The sequence below is a fragment of the Haliotis cracherodii genome, unplaced genomic scaffold (assembly GCF_022045235.1).
Source record: "Haliotis cracherodii isolate W230 unplaced genomic scaffold, xgHalCrac1.p SCAF_6, whole genome shotgun sequence".
Classification (NCBI taxonomy): domain Eukaryota; kingdom Metazoa; phylum Mollusca; class Gastropoda; order Lepetellida; family Haliotidae; genus Haliotis; species Haliotis cracherodii.
The window spans coordinates 19,204,288-19,222,765 of NW_027266319.1; the positions used below are offsets into that span (position 1 = coordinate 19,204,288).

The 18,478-nt window shown below is 39.8% G+C and overlaps 1 protein-coding gene across 1 annotated transcript; it reads right to left on the reverse strand.

Annotated features, from left to right (window-relative positions):
* Positions 1 to 7,819: 7,819 nt before the first annotated feature.
* On the reverse strand, positions 7,820 to 17,900 carry LOC139445837 (universal stress protein Slr1101-like). The gene is made up of 4 exons (XM_071227064.1): positions 17,757 to 17,900; positions 14,093 to 14,188; positions 10,369 to 10,475; positions 7,820 to 9,874 (listed from the first exon to the last, which is right to left on the reverse strand). The coding sequence occupies exons 1-4, from the start codon at positions 17,830 to 17,832 to the stop codon at positions 9,623 to 9,625; spliced, it is 531 nt and encodes a 176-aa protein (XP_071083165.1). The 5' UTR covers positions 17,833 to 17,900; the 3' UTR covers positions 7,820 to 9,622.
* Positions 17,901 to 18,478: the final 578 nt, after the last annotated feature.

Sequence of the window (18,478 nt, forward strand, 5' to 3'; positions counted from 1 at the left end):
CACACAGTATAGTATGTACACAGATGGATGTCACACAGTATAGTATGTACACAGATGGATGTCATCACACAGTATAGTATGTACACTGATTGATGTCACACAGTATAGTATGTACACAGATGGATGTCACACAGTGTAGTATGTACACTGATGGATGTCATCACACAGTATAGTATGTACACTGATGGATGACATCACACAGTATAGTATGTACACTGATGCATGTCACACAGTATAGTATGTACACTGATGGATGTCATCACACAGTATAGTATGTACACTGATGGATGTCACACAGTATCGTATGTACACTGATGGATGTCACACAGTATAGTATGTACACTGATGGATGTCACAGTATAGTATGTACACAGATGGATGTCACACAGTATAGTATGTACACTGATGCATGTCACACAGTATAGTATGTACACTGATGGATGTCATCACACAGTATAGTATGTACACTGATGGATGTCACACAGTATCGTATGTAAACTGATGCATGTCACACAGTATAGTATGTACACTGATGGATGTCACAGTATAGTATGTACACAGATGGATGTCACAGTATAGTATGTACACTGATGGATGTCACAGTATAGTATGTACACTGATGGATGTCACACAGTATAGTATGTACACTGATGCATGTCACACAGTATAGTATGTACACTGATGGATGTCACAGTATAGTATGTACACTGATGGATGTCACACAGTATAGTATGTACACTGATGCATGTCACACAGTATAGTATGTACACTGATGGATGTCACAGTATAGTATGTACACTGATGGATGTCACACAGTATAGTATGTACACTGATGCATGTCACACAGTATAGTATGTACACTGATGGATGTCATCACACAGTATAGTATGTACACTGATGGATGTCACACAGTATAGTATGTACACTGATGGATGTCACAGTATAGTACGTACACTGATGGATGTCACAGTATAGTATGTACACTGATGGATGTCACAGTATAGTATGTACACAGATGGATGTCACACAGTATAGTATGTACACTGATGCATGTCACACAGTATAGTATGTACACTGATGGATGTCACAGTATAGTATGTACACTGATGGATGTCACAGTATAGTACGTACACTGATGGATGTCACACAGTATAGTATGTACACTGATGGATGTCACAGTATAGTATGTACACTGATGGATGTCACAGTATAGAATGTACACTGATGGATGTCACAGTATAGTATGTACACTGATGGATGTCACACAGTATAGTATGTACACTGATGGATGTCACAGTATAGTATGTACACAGATGGATGTCACACAGTATAGTATGTACACTGATGCATGTCACACAGTATAGTATGTACACTGATGGATGTCACAGTATAGTATGTACACTGATGCATGTCACACAGTATAGTATGTACACTGATGGATGTCATCACAGTATAGTATGTACACTGATGGATGTCACAGTATAGTATGTACACAGATGGAAGTCACACAGTATAGTATGTACACTGATGCATGTCACACAGTATAGTATGTACACTGATGGATGTCATCACACAGTATAGTATGTACACTGATGGATGTCACACAGTATCGTATGTACACTGATGCATGTCACACAGTATAGTATGTACACTGATGGATGTCACAGTATAGTATGTACACAGATGGATGTCACAGTATAGTATGTACACTGATGGATGTCACAGTATAGTATGTACACTGATGGATGTCACACAGTATAGTATGTACACTGATGCATGTCACACAGTATAGTATGTACACTGATGGATGTCACAGTATAGTATGTACACTGATGCATGTCACACAGTATAGTATGTACACTGATGCATGTCACACAGTATAGTATGTACACTGATGGATGTCACAGTATAGTATGTACACTGATGGATGTCACACAGTATAGTATGTACACTGATGCATGTCACACAGTATAGTATGTACACTGATGGATGTCATCACACAGTATAGTACGTACACTGATGGATGTCACACAGTATAGTACGTACACTGATGGATGTCACAGTATAGTACGTACACTGATGGATGTCACAGTATAGTACGTACACTGATGGATGTCACACAGTATAGTATGTACACTGATGGATGTCACAGTATAGTATGTACACTGATGGATGTCACAGTATAGAATGTACACTGATGCATGTCACAGTATAGTATGTACACTGATGGATGTCACACAGTATAGTATGTACACTGATGGATGTCACAGTATAGTATGTACACAGATGGATGTCACACAGTATAGTATGTACACTGATGCATGTCACACAGTATAGTATGTACACTGATGGATGTCACACAGTATAGTATGTACACTGATGCATGTCACACAGTATAGTATGTACACAGATGGATGTCATCACACAGTATAGTATGTACACTGATGGATGTCATCACACAGTATAGTATGTACACTGATGGATGTCACAGTATAGTATGTACACAGATGGATGTCACACAGTATAGTATGTACACTGATGCATGTCACACAGTATAGTATGTACACTGATGGATGTCACAGTATAGTATGTACACTGATGCATGTCACACAGTATAGTATGTACACTGATGGATGTCACAGTATAGTATGTACACTGATGCATGTCACACAGTATAGTATGTACACTGATGGATGTCACAGTATAGTATGTACACTGATGCATGTCACACAGTATAGTATGTACACTGATGGATGTCACAGTATAGTATGTACACTGATGCATGTCACACAGTATAGCATGTACACTGATGGATGTCACAGTATAGTATGTACACTGATGGATGTCACAGTATAGTATGTACACTGATGGATGTCACAGTATAGTATGTACACTGATGCATGTCACACAGTATAGTATGTACACTGATGGATGTCACAGTATAGTACGTACACTGATGGATGTCACAGTATAGTATGTACACTGATGCATGTCACACAGTATAGTATGTACACTGATGGATGTCACAGTATAGTACGTACACTGATGGATGTCACAGTATAGTATGTACACTGATGGATGTCACAGTATAGTATGTACACTGATGCATGTCACACAGTATAGTATGTACACTGATGGATGTCACAGTATAGTACGTACACTGATGGATGTCACAGTATAGTACGTACACTGATGGATGTCACAGTATAGTATGTACACTGATGGATGTCACAGTATAGTACGTACACTGATGGATGTCACAGTATAGTATGTACACTGATGCATGTCACACAGTATAGTATGTACACTGATGGATGTCACAGTATAGTATGTACACTGATGCATGTCACAGTATAGTACGTACACTGATGGATGTCACAGTATAGTATGTACACTGATGCATGTCACACAGTATAGTATGTACACTGATGGATGTCACAGTATAGTACGTACACTGATGGATGTCACAGTATAGTACGTACACTGATGGATGTCACAGTATAGTATGTACACTGATGGATGTCACAGTATAGTGCGTACACTGATGGATGTCACAGTATAGTATGTACACTGATGCATGTCACACAGTATAGTATGTACACTGATGGATGTCACAGTATAGTATGTACACTGATGGATGTCACAGTATAGTACGTACACTGATGGATGTCACAGTATAGTACGTACACTGATGGATGTCACAGTATAGTATGTACACTGATGCATGTCACACAGTATAGTATGTACACTGATGGATGTCACAGTATAGTACGTACACTGATGGATGTCACAGTATAGTATGTACACTGATGGATGTCACAGTATAGTACGTACACTGATGGATGTCACACAGAATAGTACGTACACTGATGGATGTCACAGTATAGTATGTACACTGATGGATGTCACAGTATAGTATGTACACTGATGGATGTCACAGTATAGTATGTACACTGATGGATGTCACAGTATAGTATGTACACTGATGGATGTCACACAGTATAGTACGTACACTGATGGATGTGACAGTATAGTATGTACACTGATGGATGTCACACTGTATAGTATGTACACTGATGGATGTCATCACACAGTGTAGTATGTACACAGATGGATGTCACACTGTATAGTATGTACACTGATGGATGTCACAGTGTAGTATGTACACTGATGGATGTCACAGTATAGTATGTACACTGATGGATGTCACAGTATAGTATGTCCACTGATGGATGTCACACAGTATAGTACGTAAACTGATGGATGTCACAGTATAGTATGTACACTGATGGATGTCACACAGTATAGTATGTACACTGATGGATGTCATCACACAGTATAGAATGTACACTGATGGATGTCATCACACAGTATAGTATGTACACTGATGGATGTCAGCACACAGTATAGTATGTACACAGATGGATGTCATCACACAGTACAGTATGTACACTGATGGATGTCATCACACAGTATAGTATGTACACTGATGGATGTCATCACACAGTATAGTATGTACACTGATGGATGTCATCACACAGTACAGTATGTACACTGATGGATGTCATCACACAGTACAGTATGTACACTGATGGATGTCATCACACAGTACAGTATGTACACTGATGGATGTCATCACACAGTATAGTATGTACACTGATGGATGTCATCACACAGTATAGTATGTACACTGATGGATGTCATCACACAGTATAGTATGTACACTGATGGATGTCACACAGTATAGTATGTACACTGATGGATGTCACACAGTATAGAATGTACACTGATGGATGTCACACAGTATAGTATGTACACTGATGGATGCCATCACACAGTATAGTATGTACACTGATGGATGTCATCACACAGTATAGTATGTACACTGATGGATGTCATCACACAGTATAATACGTACACTGATGGATGTCATCACACAGTATAGTATGTACACTGATGGATGTCACACAGTATAGTATGTACACAGATGGATGTCATCACACAGTATAGTATGTACACTGTTGGATGTCATCACACAGTATAGTATGTACACTGATGGATGTCGTTACACAGTATAGTATGTACACAGATGGATGTCATCACACAGTATGGTACGTACACTGATGGATGTCACACAGTATCGTATGTACACTGATGCATGTCACACAGTATAGTATGTACACTGATGGATGTCACAGTATAGTATGTACACTGATGGATGTCATCACACAGTATAATACATACACTGATGGATGTCACAGTATAGTATGTACACTGATGGATGTCACACAGTATAGTATGTACACTGATGCATGTCACACAGTATAGTATGTACACTGATGGATGTCATCACACAGTATATTATGTACACTGATGGATGTCACACTGTATAGTATGTACACTGATGGATGTCATCACACAGTACAGTATGTACACTGATGGATGTCATCACACAGTATAGTATGTACACTGATGGATGTCATCACACACTATAGTATGTACACTGATGGATGTCATCACACAGTATAGTATGTACACTGATGGACGTCATCCCACAGTATAGTATGTACACTGATGGATGTCACACAGTATAGTATGTACACTGATGGATGTCATCACACAGAATATTATGTACACTGATGGATGTCATCACATAGTATAGTATGTACACTGATGGAGGTTAGGTGAGGTGAAATGGGGTTTATCGTCACAGTCAAGATTATTGTACTTCCATGCGATGTGGATGCATATGTGTGTGGCTGCTTGTACTGGTCCAGACTAATGCCCATCTTATAGTGCTAGCCCACCAAGATACCATGCAACAGTGTAACATGAATACCCCCCTCAGACACAGTATACTGACTCCAAAGCAGCCAGTCCTTGTTTTAGCCCCTTAATGCCAAGCGCCATACGGTAACAACTGAGTGAGTGAGTGAGTGAGTGAGTGAGTTGGGTTTAACGCCGCTTTTAACAATATTCCAGTTATATCGTGGCATGTCAGCTTAATGTGGGAGGAAAGCCCGAAGTGATGCAGGTCTCCGACGTTTACCACTTCGGTGAAACACACGAGCACGGGTATGGTGCTGACAAACCTAGAAACATAATCGGGGCGAACTGGGATTCGAACCCACAATCATAGGTTACTGGCGTGCCCAAGGGACACAACTCTGCACAGCGAATCGCGGCACCTTAGACGACTGGGCCACCCGTGCCCCCAGGGTAACAACTGACGGACGTCATGACACAGTAAGCTATGTACACTGATGGACATCAAACCTTACACCATGGCTGTCACACAGTACAGTATGCACACAAGGGAATTCATCAGGTATTGTACATGTATGTAGAGTACCTGGACCCAGATCTCTCCTTCATTCTGTTTTGGCACAAGAACATTTGAGAATATCTGACAATCACCATTACTTCAACCACTGACATATGGAACAATGACACATGCTCTAAATAAAGTTTTATTTCAAACTTGTTCCAAAGAAAATGTTAATGGACTTCTACATTTTCGTGATCAAGAGGACTCCTGCAGACCTCTGTGGCCGAGACCATCCAACAAACAGTAATAATGCTGACTATTGCACAAAATCAATAAGATTCTGGATACAAATCTTGACAGGAAGGGAAAGAAGTCTCAATGCAGAACACCATCCTATAATACACACATATACATATACAATATTTTCTTGAGTAAAGTGTGCACCAAAGTATAAGGCGCATCTAGGTGATTCAGTATTTGAGGGAAAAAATGTGAGTATTATGCGCAGAAAAAAATTACATCATAAACAACAAATTCAGGTAAATGAATGGGTGATAATAAAGTTGTTCAATACAAATTTGAAATTTGAGATCAAACATAACTAGACAGGATGTTTTACCATTTCAGTTGTATTTCCTGTTCTGCTAGGCATTGTTTTATATGCAGGGATTAAGATTACTGTGAGTATTTTCTCGCAAGCTAAGCCAGAAAACAGTAATCAGCTGTACATGTTTTCTCCCAATCTAAAAAAAATACACAATAATAATTTAGGGAGAGGCAGTTCATGTATATTAAGAATTTTAAACCTGAGTTTTAAACATGTAATCTGGAAATGAATATATAATGAGTATCGACCACATTCACCATAAACCATACAATTTGGTGTAGAAGGTTCGACACAATCTCCAGAATTGTAATATAATGAAGCATTTATGACATTCCAAATCAGGCACTTCATATACCTCCGATCTCACCATACAAAACAATTAAACACTCTTGATATTCATATGACCAGTTGCAATCTGAACATGTCACTGGTCCCTGAAGTCTCTAAACATGCTTTGAGTCAGTATTATGGCAAGTATTGATTTTATTATTTTGTGGTGATAACTGTAAGAAATTTTTCTTCAATTGATGTTTCTGACAAAACACTGATGATTTCAATATGTATATATGAAGGGTCAATGCTAGAGAATATACAGTCTCTGAAACTGATTTCATTTGGTGTACATGGCAGAATAGAAGTGAAAATGATATGAATGGATCACTGAAAATCAGTGATGACACATGAGTTTGCATTTCCTGCCCAAATAATGTCATTGCTGCCAATACTGAACCAGTCTTGGGCTCAATGCTGCTAATTCTGTCACAAAGTGTAAAAGTTAATACCAAGTTATGTATATAATGTGCATACACCATGGAATATCTCAATATCGGTTGAGTAGTAAGGCCAGACATTTTTTGTAGTTTACGGATATGATGGAATAAAATTTGATTGGCAGGTCGGAAAAAAAATATATTAAAAAATGCATTGTTTTTTTATCATTTAAGTTTGGTTTGGATTGGGAGGTGATCCTCATAAATTTTATCTAAAATCTTACAGAGACATTTCATTGTCATTTCATAGTGAAAGCTAACTCTATCATCATCGGCATAAAAAACATTATCATACCAATTTCATTTACAATCTGAATTGTCAATTTATAAGGTTGGGGGATCAGTAGTGAGTGAGTGAGTGAGTGAGTTGTGTTTAATCTCCCTTTTAACAGTATTCCCATCATATATCACGGCGTGTAAACTTAATGTGGGAGGAAACCCGTAGTGATGCACGAGCATGAGTATGTTGCTGATAAATCTAGAAACATAATCGGGGCCAACCTGGATTCAAACCCACAATCATAGGTTTGTGGCATACCCAAGGGACGCAACTCTGCAGCCTTGGGGGATCTCTAACCCAGGCAAAAGAAAAGTAAGGCCTTAGTAATAACATATCCTGCAGAAAGAAGTACATACCATCTCAATTTAGGTTGGTCTTTCTCAACAAATAAGAGAGGGAATATTGTGAACTACCAGAGTTAGATATGTACATGATATTGTAGGCACAGCGGCCACCATTACATCTAGTCGATTGGATGAAGACCAATATTATGTCACAGAGAGGGAATATTGTGAACTGCCAGAGTTAGATATGAACATGATATTGTAGGCACAGCGGCCACCATTACATCTAGTCGATTGGATGAAGACCAATATTATGTCACAGAGAGGGAATATTGTGAACTGCCAGAGTTAGATATGTACATGATATTGTAGGCACAGCGGCCATAACATCGATTGGATGATGACCGATCCCAACTGGATATTATGTCCCACAATCAGCTAGGGCGCCATTCTAAAAAGGGATCTTAGCGCTAAGATGATGATCGTAACTCCCATTCTTTAACATAGGCTTATAACAGTTGTAGCAATACAATCACTTTGTGGAACCGGACATAATATCATTTCCAGATCTTGACTGGTACTCAAGCAGTGACACATACTGTATGTTGGACAAACAATAATTGTGATAAATGAAAAAACATATCTGTAAACAAAAGCATATACAAAACAAAAACAATAATGAATAGCTATTTCCCTCACAGGTAACAACAGTGCTGGGTGAAGAGTTTTACATAAATTTAACATTCATTTGTCTGTTGAGTTTTTAATGCTTTCTATCAATGATATGAAGTAAAGAATCTGCAGAAATAACAAATGACAGCAAGAAAATCACAAATATTTTTATGTATATTTTTTAAGCAAATGATCAACAAATTTCAAAAGTTGAACAAGTTTCATTTTCAGTTAAGGAACTATTGACCAGACTCAGAAATATTTCAAGAATTATAGCTGAAATAACACTGAAGAAAATCTGACAACTGATAAACAATATTCTTTTCCTACTTTACAGAATAAAACCTGTTTATACTGTTATGCTGATAAGAAGGCAAGACTTTTTTATAAGTCCATTGATTCTGCCGTACCAAGACATGTGAAAAGTGGAGAGAAAAAAATATCCCCAAATTAAAAGTATTTTTTATTCTGGCAAAAACCAACCAGTGTATTCACACCAAAAACTTGTGCTTTCGGCAGGTAAACACACACAGCATATATCAACATATTCTGAAAACATTTTAAAAAACAACAAAAATATTCTGAAATGTGTCTATTATTTTTTTGTCCAATCTGTTGTCCAGGAATTTCAAAACAAAAATCCGTAAATCAAAAAATCAAAAAAGTCTGGCCTAACTTGTCACAGTGATTCTTTGGTACACTTGCACTCGATGCAGAGATCAAGTTCAATTCCTGGAACATCTAGGCACACTTCTGTTGTTCACCCTGATGGTCGTGGTGGTGGTGGTGATGGTGTTCCTTGTTTCGACAGACAAACACGGGAACATGGGAGTGGTGGACCACGTAGTCACTGACGCTGCCCATGAAGGTACGTCTGAGCGTGCCCAGACCACGTGACCCAATGATGATCATCTCGCCATGTTCATCCTCACAAGCTTTGATAATCCCCTCACCAGGTTTGGAAGCCATGACACTCTTCACCTTCCCACCAATCTGTGGAGTCCAAACAAGACCAAATGATCCAGAATTTTAGTCAAAGTCTATGACCATTTAAATTAATTCACACTGACTTACTGATGACACCTATCCTGTATGAATCCTGTCGTGTCCACATTTCCAAAGTTAACTTTCTGCATCAAATCTGGGGCAACTACATATGTTTTAGTATCTTACCATCTTGTTTTTTGTTTTTGTTGTTTAATGCTCTACTTAACAATATTCGAGCTATGTGACTGTGAACAATGGAGTCAGAACAACAATCCAGTGAGGGATATAATGAGCAACAAACAATCAACAGTGACAAACAATCAACAATACCACTGAGTCTAACCAACCAATCCACTGCATTCCAAATCAAGACATCAATGATAGCTGCAACAGTGATTTGTATCAGTTCCAGTGATACTACAGGCATCATCTATTTCTTTTATGATGTTACTGATGGTTCAAGATAAACGTAGCATTGTAAATTGCAGGCATCTACTAACCCCATGATGCTTGAGTTTTTCTGCAAACTTTTCAAGATCTTTTTGGATTTTGTGCTGTTCATCCTTCAACATGGCCTCCATCACTTCCCGGTCAAACACATACACCGCTGAAACAACACAAACATGTACATCACTTCCCCGTCAAACATGTACACCGCTGAAACAACACAAACATATACATCACTTCCTGGTCAAACACGTACTCCGCTGAAACAACACAAACGTGTACATCACTTCCCCGTCAAACACATACTCCGCTGAAACAACACAAACATATACATCACTTCCTGGTCAAACACGTACCCCGCTGAAACAATACAAACATGTACATCACTTCCCCGTCAAACACATACTCCGCTGAAACAACACAAACATGTACATCACTTCCTGGTCAAACATGTACCCCGCTGAAACAACACAAACATGTACAACACTTCCTGGTCAAACACTTACACTGCTGAAACAACACAAACATGTACATCACTTACTGGTCAAACACGTACACTGCTGAAACAACACAAACATGTAATTCACTTCCTGGTCAAACATGTACCCCACTGAAACAACACAAACATGTACATCATTTCTCGGTCAAACATGTACACCGCTGAAACAACACAAACATTTAATTCACTTCCTGGTCAAACATGTACCCCGCTGAAACAACACAAACATGTACATCACTTTCCGGTTAAACACAAGCACCGACTAAAACAACACAAACATGAAATTCACTTTCTGGTCCAGCACAAGCACTGCTGAAACAACACAAACATGTACATCACTTCTCGTTCAAACACCAACACAGCTGAAACAACACAAACATGTACATCACTTCTCAGTCAAACACGTACCCCGCTGAAACAACACAAACATGTAATTCACTTCCTGGTCAAACAAGTACACTGCTGAAACAACACGAACATGTAATTCACTTCCCGTTCAAACATGTACCCCGCTGAAACAACACAAACATGTAAATCACTTCCCGGTCAAACATGTACCCCGCTGAAACAACACAAACATGTACATCACTCCCTGGTCAAACACATACACCGCTGCAACAACACAAACATGTACATCTCTTCTCGGTCAAACACGTACACCGCTGAAACGGTTACAGGCCGCCTAAGCCACATTTCGAAAATAGATAGCCAAAATTGATGTGGCTCTCGTGGCAATGGTTACGGTTGCGTGATTGTGGAATGTGGCTCTCGTGGCTATGCTGTCAAAATATGCTTTGTGATTCTAACGGGTTACCGTATTTAACAAAACAAGTTTTGTTTTCTCATTTTTTATTCAGATCATAACAGGTATAATTTATTCAATATTACATTGATGGATATCATGACAGGTCATATTACATTGTCACATTACATGTCACGATTGTGTAATGAATTGTACTTCCTTCTTCGTGATGGTTCTGACCACTGGTGAGAGGGTCTCAGGACTGTGCAACATCTGTGAGTGACTGCTCGCGCTGAAAGAGCTTCACTACCTCACTTCGGGTGGCACTTCTTGACAAGTCTCTTCATCTTGTTGTACCACCCTTCTAGGTGATTGTTGGTACGGTGGCCTTGGTTGTCGAAATGATTCCAAATCTCTGGAATGAAGGCCTGTCCTTGAACCCAACTGGTTGTCACATAGTCCATGAAGGCAGTCACTTTAGGGCCAGCAGGAAAGTCAGCAATGGCATCAAGCCACACATCATCCACCTTGTCACGAGGTGGCGTGAAGCAATTCGTCATGAGTTGTGATCCTTGCAGTGCACTCCTTGACAATACAGGACCAGTATCTTCTTTCACCACGACTGCTCTTACACCGAAACTTAAAGCCATCAAAGTACAAAATGACGCCTCCTCTGTCACTTTCAGTGAACTTTATTTGAACTTGTGCATTTGCCATGGAGTGAACAGGACGTCACTTAAATATGTTATGAATAACAGGGTTAACTCAATGTCAATTAAGAACGTTTACTCAATTTAAATGTGGGACACTCATTTAAAGGTATCGGTAATCTGATTAATTAATTACCGGCTAGAGTAGGTGAAATGCACACAGCTGAAAATGTGGCGCATTCGGCTATAGTCATTTTTGAAATGTGGCTCAACCGGCTAGAAACATGTACATCACTTCCCGTTCAAACATGTACCCCGCTGAAACAACACAAACATGTACATCACTTCCTGGTCAAACACATACACCCCTGAAACAACACAAACATATATATTTTCACGGTCAAACACGTACACCTCTGAAACAACACAAACATGTACATCACTTCCCGGCATAACACGTACACCTCTGAAACAACACAAACATGTACATCACTTCCCTGCCAAACACGTACACCTCTGAAACAACACCATGTACATCACTTCCCGGCCAAACACGTACACCTCTGAAACAACACCATGTACATCACTTCCCAGCCAAACACGTACACCTCTGAAACAACACCATGTACATCACTTCCCTGCCAAACACGTACACCTCTGAAACAACACCATGTACATCACTTCCCTGCCAAACACGTACACCTCTGAAACAACACCATGTACATCACTTCCCTGCCAAACACGTACACCTCTGAAACAACACCATGTACATCACTTCCCTGCCAAACACGTACACCTCTGAAACAACACCATGTACATCACTTCCCAGCCAAACACGTACACCTCTGAAACAACACCATGTACATCACTTCCCTGCCAAACACGTACACCTCTGAAACAACACCATGTACATCACTTCCCTGCCAAACACGTACACCTCTGAAACAACACAAACATGTACATCACTTCCCAGCCAAACACGTACACCTCTGAAACAACACCATGTACATCACTTCCCTGCCAAACACGTACACCTCTGAAACAACACCATGTATACATCACTTCCCGGCCAAACACGTACACCTCTGAAACAACACCATGTATACATCACTTCCCGGCCAAACACGTACACCTCTGAAACAACACAAACATGTACATCACTTCCCGGTCAAACACGTACACCTCTGAAATAACACAAACATGTACATCACTTCCCGGCCAAACACGTACACCTCTGAAACAACACCATGTACATCACTTCCCGGCCAAACACGTACACCTCTGAAACAACACAAACATGTACATCACTTCCCGGTCAAACACGTACACCTCTGAAACAACACAAACATGTACATCACTTCCCGGTCAAACACGTACACCTCTGAAATAACACAAACATGTACATCACTTCCCGGTCAAACACGTACACCACTGAAACAACACCATGTATATATCACTTCCCGGTCAAGCACCCACACCGCTGAAACATCACTTGGACATGCCTCACTGAAACATAACCTTGGTATGCCACACTTAAATATCACATAGATATGCCTCACTGAAACATCACCTTGGCATGCTTCATTATCACATCACCTAGGCAAACCTTATTGGAACAACACCTAGACATGCCTCCCTAAAACATCACCTGGACATGCCTCACTGAAAAATAACCTTGGTATGCCACACTTAAACATCACATAGATATGCCTCACTGAAAAACATCACCTTGCCATGCTTCACTATCACATCACCTAGGCAAACCTTATTGGAACAACACCTAGACATGCCTCCCTAAAACATCACCGAGGCATGCCTCACTGAAACATCACCTCAACATGCCTCACTGAAACACACCATTACAGATTGCTGATGAAAGTACTCACAGTTGTTCCAGCGTTGAGAGTGCAGCATCCTGTTGAGCTCTGGACAGTGCACCAGCACCACGTGGTCATGCTTCTGGTGGACATTCTTGCAGTACCCTGTAACCATGGTAACAAGCACACCATCATACAAGCATCAATCGAGATGCAGCATTACTACTACCAACATTCAATACTCTGATAATAGCATTCGCATGTACGTGCCAATATTACAGCTATATGACGGCAGTCTGTGAATAACATCATAAGCATCAATCTATGCATCAACCCAGTCGGCAAGCCTGACCACCCGATCCCATGAGTCGCCTCTTACGACAAGCATAGTCGCCTTTTACGGCAACCATGGGTTGCTGAAGACCTATTCTACACCTGATCTTCAAGGGTCAGTTCCAACAACTGTCCAGTTTCAACAAACAGACATCATAAAAAGCAGGCATAAGTGATAAGTAATAACAGCAACATGAATATTGCAAGCCCTGCATTTTTTGATAATGCAACAATTTTTATCTGTTCATCATCAAGGCCTGCACCTCAGTTTGAATGCACCAGCATCAAACCACATGGAGCTCACTGGCCAAAGATAACCCAATAAACATGTCAGATGTTACCTGGCATGGTGTGACTGCATGATCAAGTGCTATCAACCTGGTCGACTCACATACCTGCCGAACACCTGATGTCCATACTGATATAAAACTGCTATCAACATACATGCAACAACATGTATCAATGTAATTGAATGTAATCTGTTACGGAGTGAGTAGTTATTGCTTATGGCTGCAACAGCCATAATCTTGCTGCTATTCCTGCAGAGTAATCTGTTAAGGAATGAGTTGTAAATGCTTAACAATGTAACAGCCATAATCTTGCAGCTATTCCTGGACCCACTTGCACAAAGAGATCTTAGCGCTAAGATGATCATAACTCCCATACTTTAACATGGGCTTACAACAGTCTTATCGCAAAGATCGCTTTGTGCAAGTGGGTCCTGGAGAGTAACATGTTAAGGAATGAGCTGTATATGCTTAACGCTGCAACAGCTATAATCTTGCAGCTATTTCTGGAGAGTAAGCTGTTGAGGAGTGAGTTGTTATTGCTTAATGCATCTTCCTGAGGCAAGGGAGTTTACAGACTACACGAATCCAGTTTCCACCCATGCTGAACTAGGCTGGAATAATGGAGTTATAAAATGGCTGGACTAACGAATCTATGCATAGTCCAATCAAAATCGCCTAACAAAATCAACATCTGGTTCCCATACTGCAGTGCAGATTTCAGTTGATTGCAGGAATTGCAAAGCATGTACATACCATCGAAATGCCATCAACTGAAAGTTTTCAAATCTTTTCATGTTTTTAATCACGGTGCTCACCTGAAATGATGTACATTGCAAAGTAAGACCCGTTTTATTACAATGTAGATCTTGATTATTGATCAGATCGTCTTGACTTGGCACCGCCATTTTGTTTGAAGCAAATGTAAGTGAAATGAGAGGTGGAATCTGATTGGTCAATAGGAGGGACACAGAAAGGACATAACTCGTAATAGCCACTGGTGGCCCTACGATAAAGCCGAGAAATTCCAGCCTAGTTCGGCAAGGGTGGAAACTGGACTTTTTACAGTCAGTAGCTCCCTTGCCTCAGGAAGATGTGTTTAATGCTGCAGCAGCAACAATCTTGGACTTATTCCTGGACAGTAAGCTTTCAAGGAGTGAGTTGTTATTGCTTAACGCTGCAGGAGCTGCAATCTTGTAGCTATTCCTGGAGATTAAGCTGCTGAGATCTACATACAGATAGGTACATAGGTCTGAGGACATTTTGCCAAACTGCGATGTAGAAGTGTGCTGTAAATCACAACAGATAATAACGGCAGACATTTTTACTGGGTTGGTTGGTGTGTTGTTTAACGCCGCACTCAGCAATATTCCAGCTATATGACGGCGGTCTGTAAATAATCGAGTCTGGACCAGACAATCCGGTGATTAATATCAGGAGCATCGATCCACGCAATTGGGATCGATGACATGCATCAACCAAGTCAGCAAGCCTGACCACCCGATCCCGTTAGTTGCCTTTTACGACAAGCATAGTAACCTTTTATGGCAAGCATGGGTTGCTGAAGACCTATTCTACCCCGGAATCTTACTAGGTCAATCCATAGCTCCCAGTCAACTAAACATAACCGTCACACTCCTGACAAGTTTTTCATTTGTTTTGTTTTTGTATGCAAAATCATTAATCAGCTATTAGACATCATCAACTGATGGTCTTGCTGCATATCTTTGGCTATTGTGTGATCCAGTTGTGGTCAACATCTAACATGTGTTTTTATTACAAGAATGTTTGCACTGGAGACAGTGGAAGAGCTTGTGTATCAAGGTGTATTACACAGACACAGGACTGAAATCTTGGATGGCAGACCTGTGTGTCATGACGATGACTTCCCATGTTTTGTACACCAGACTCAGTGTCTGCTGTTCATGAATTTTATGAGATGCAAAATATTGTGTACTACATGCATGATATGCATGCAATAATTAGCAGAAAATATGCATGATACGCATATAGATATTATATACTATATGTATGTGCGTACAAAATATTGCATACTATATGCATATGCATACAATATATTGCGTACTATATTCATGTGTATATTAAATATTGCATGCTATATTCATATTTATATTTAATATTGCATGCTATATTCATGTGCAAACAAAATATTGCAAACTATGTGAATACAAATATTGCATGCTATATTCATGTGTATATAAAATATTGCACACTACATGCATGGTGTGCAAACAAAATACTGTGTACTGTATGCACACAAAATATCGCATATTGTATGCACATGCATACAAAACATTGTGTGCTTTTCGCATACAACATATTGCATGGGCCCACTATATGTATGTTGTGCATACAAATAAAGAATGAATGAAAGTAATTTACATTTAGAGTTCTGGGGGATGCCTAGCCACGAGTGGCGAGGGGGGACCTATAGTCAAGATATGACGTGGAGTGCCATTACTGTCAGGTCTTCACTGTAGATCCATCTGCAGCTCTCAGCTTGGGGATGTAAAACCTGTGGCTGTTTGAATCATTAAATTCAGCAACATTGTAGACTGCGTGTTACATGTAACAGACATTTGTGTTACACTAACTGATCTTCTTCAAATTAACGTTGAAATTTTAAATAACCCATCCGAAATAGTCTAAACGATTATTGGCACAAGCGATGACATGACATTCTTAGTATTTTTCGAAATCACGTGACGCATGCCACATGTCACTAGCCCTCGACCCCACGTTCCACCTAAATGTATTACAGAGTCCCTTAGTCGCGATATCTACCCAGCTAAATCCGTAGATTACAAAGAAAGTATTCACGAGAGACCATCTATTTTATCATTGTTTGTGGTATCTGACGATACAGAAGTGCATTGTGCATGATGCAACTGAATTGATATTTGGTATCAAGTTGCAAATTTGAAAACATTTAGAAATGTTTCCAGTGTTATTTCTTTTTTTAAACCCGTTCATGTGCAGTGTGCTGATGGTGCAATGAGCAAGAGTCATCAAAACGGCGCACAGTGTATTGTTTACAATGGAATACGCAAATATGGTGCTCATATTGAAGTAATATTCGTGCTAATACTTACAATCAAGTGCAAAGTCTGCAGAATCGCTGCCGTCAATAGCAACAATGATGTTCCTCTGGTTTTCAGAACTTGCCATCGTCACAGACTAAGAGCAACTCCGCAATAACAAACTTGTCAAGCAGCGAGGTGGGAATGTCCCGCAAATGTTACCTTGACCTTTGTGTCCGGGAGAAGTCATTATTCTCAACTCACGTGGACGTGACAAACATAACGTACGTATGACGCACGTGAAATTAGATACACCTCACACAGACAATACACAACAACTATATATTCTTAATAGCTATGCGATACGTGTAATATTAAACTATATTTTTCTACTATAGTTTATCGTTTTTACTTTAATACAACATCGGCCACCTGGTGGATATTCCAGATCCAAGCACGGCGGCAACAACGCGAAGAGAAGATGAAAAGCAGCGGACCATTCTAATCTTCCAAATAATTTTTATTTCAATTTCTCATATCCGAGACGAGTGTCAGACATTTTTATGCATATTAATGAAATAAATTCTTGAGCGAGTTTTGTAAATTCAATAGATCTACTATATATATACAAGAAAGCAACAAAATTATCAGCTGTGAAGAATATCTTCCATCAGAGGTCATATCTATTTTATGGTCTCTGTTTCTATCTAGAAAAAAAGGTCGAAAGTCTAGCAACGTCAACGTGACTTCGTTCAACATTTGTATACTGTGACGTCATAAGCTGTTTGAGGTGT

Excerpts from the sequence above, each read along its gene's own strand:
- LOC139445837 (XM_071227064.1), bottom strand. The coding sequence starts at position 17,832 with ATGGCAAGTTCTGAAAACCAGAGGAACATCATTGTTGCTATTGACGGC. Across the intron at positions 14,189-17,756 it reads TGCAGACTTTGCACTTGATT|GGTACTGCAAGAATGTCCAC; the intron begins GTAAGTATTAGC and ends CCATGGTTACAG. Across the intron at positions 10,476-14,092 it reads CTCTCAACGCTGGAACAACT|CGGTGTATGTGTTTGACCGG; the intron begins GTGAGTACTTTC and ends GTGTTGTTTCAG.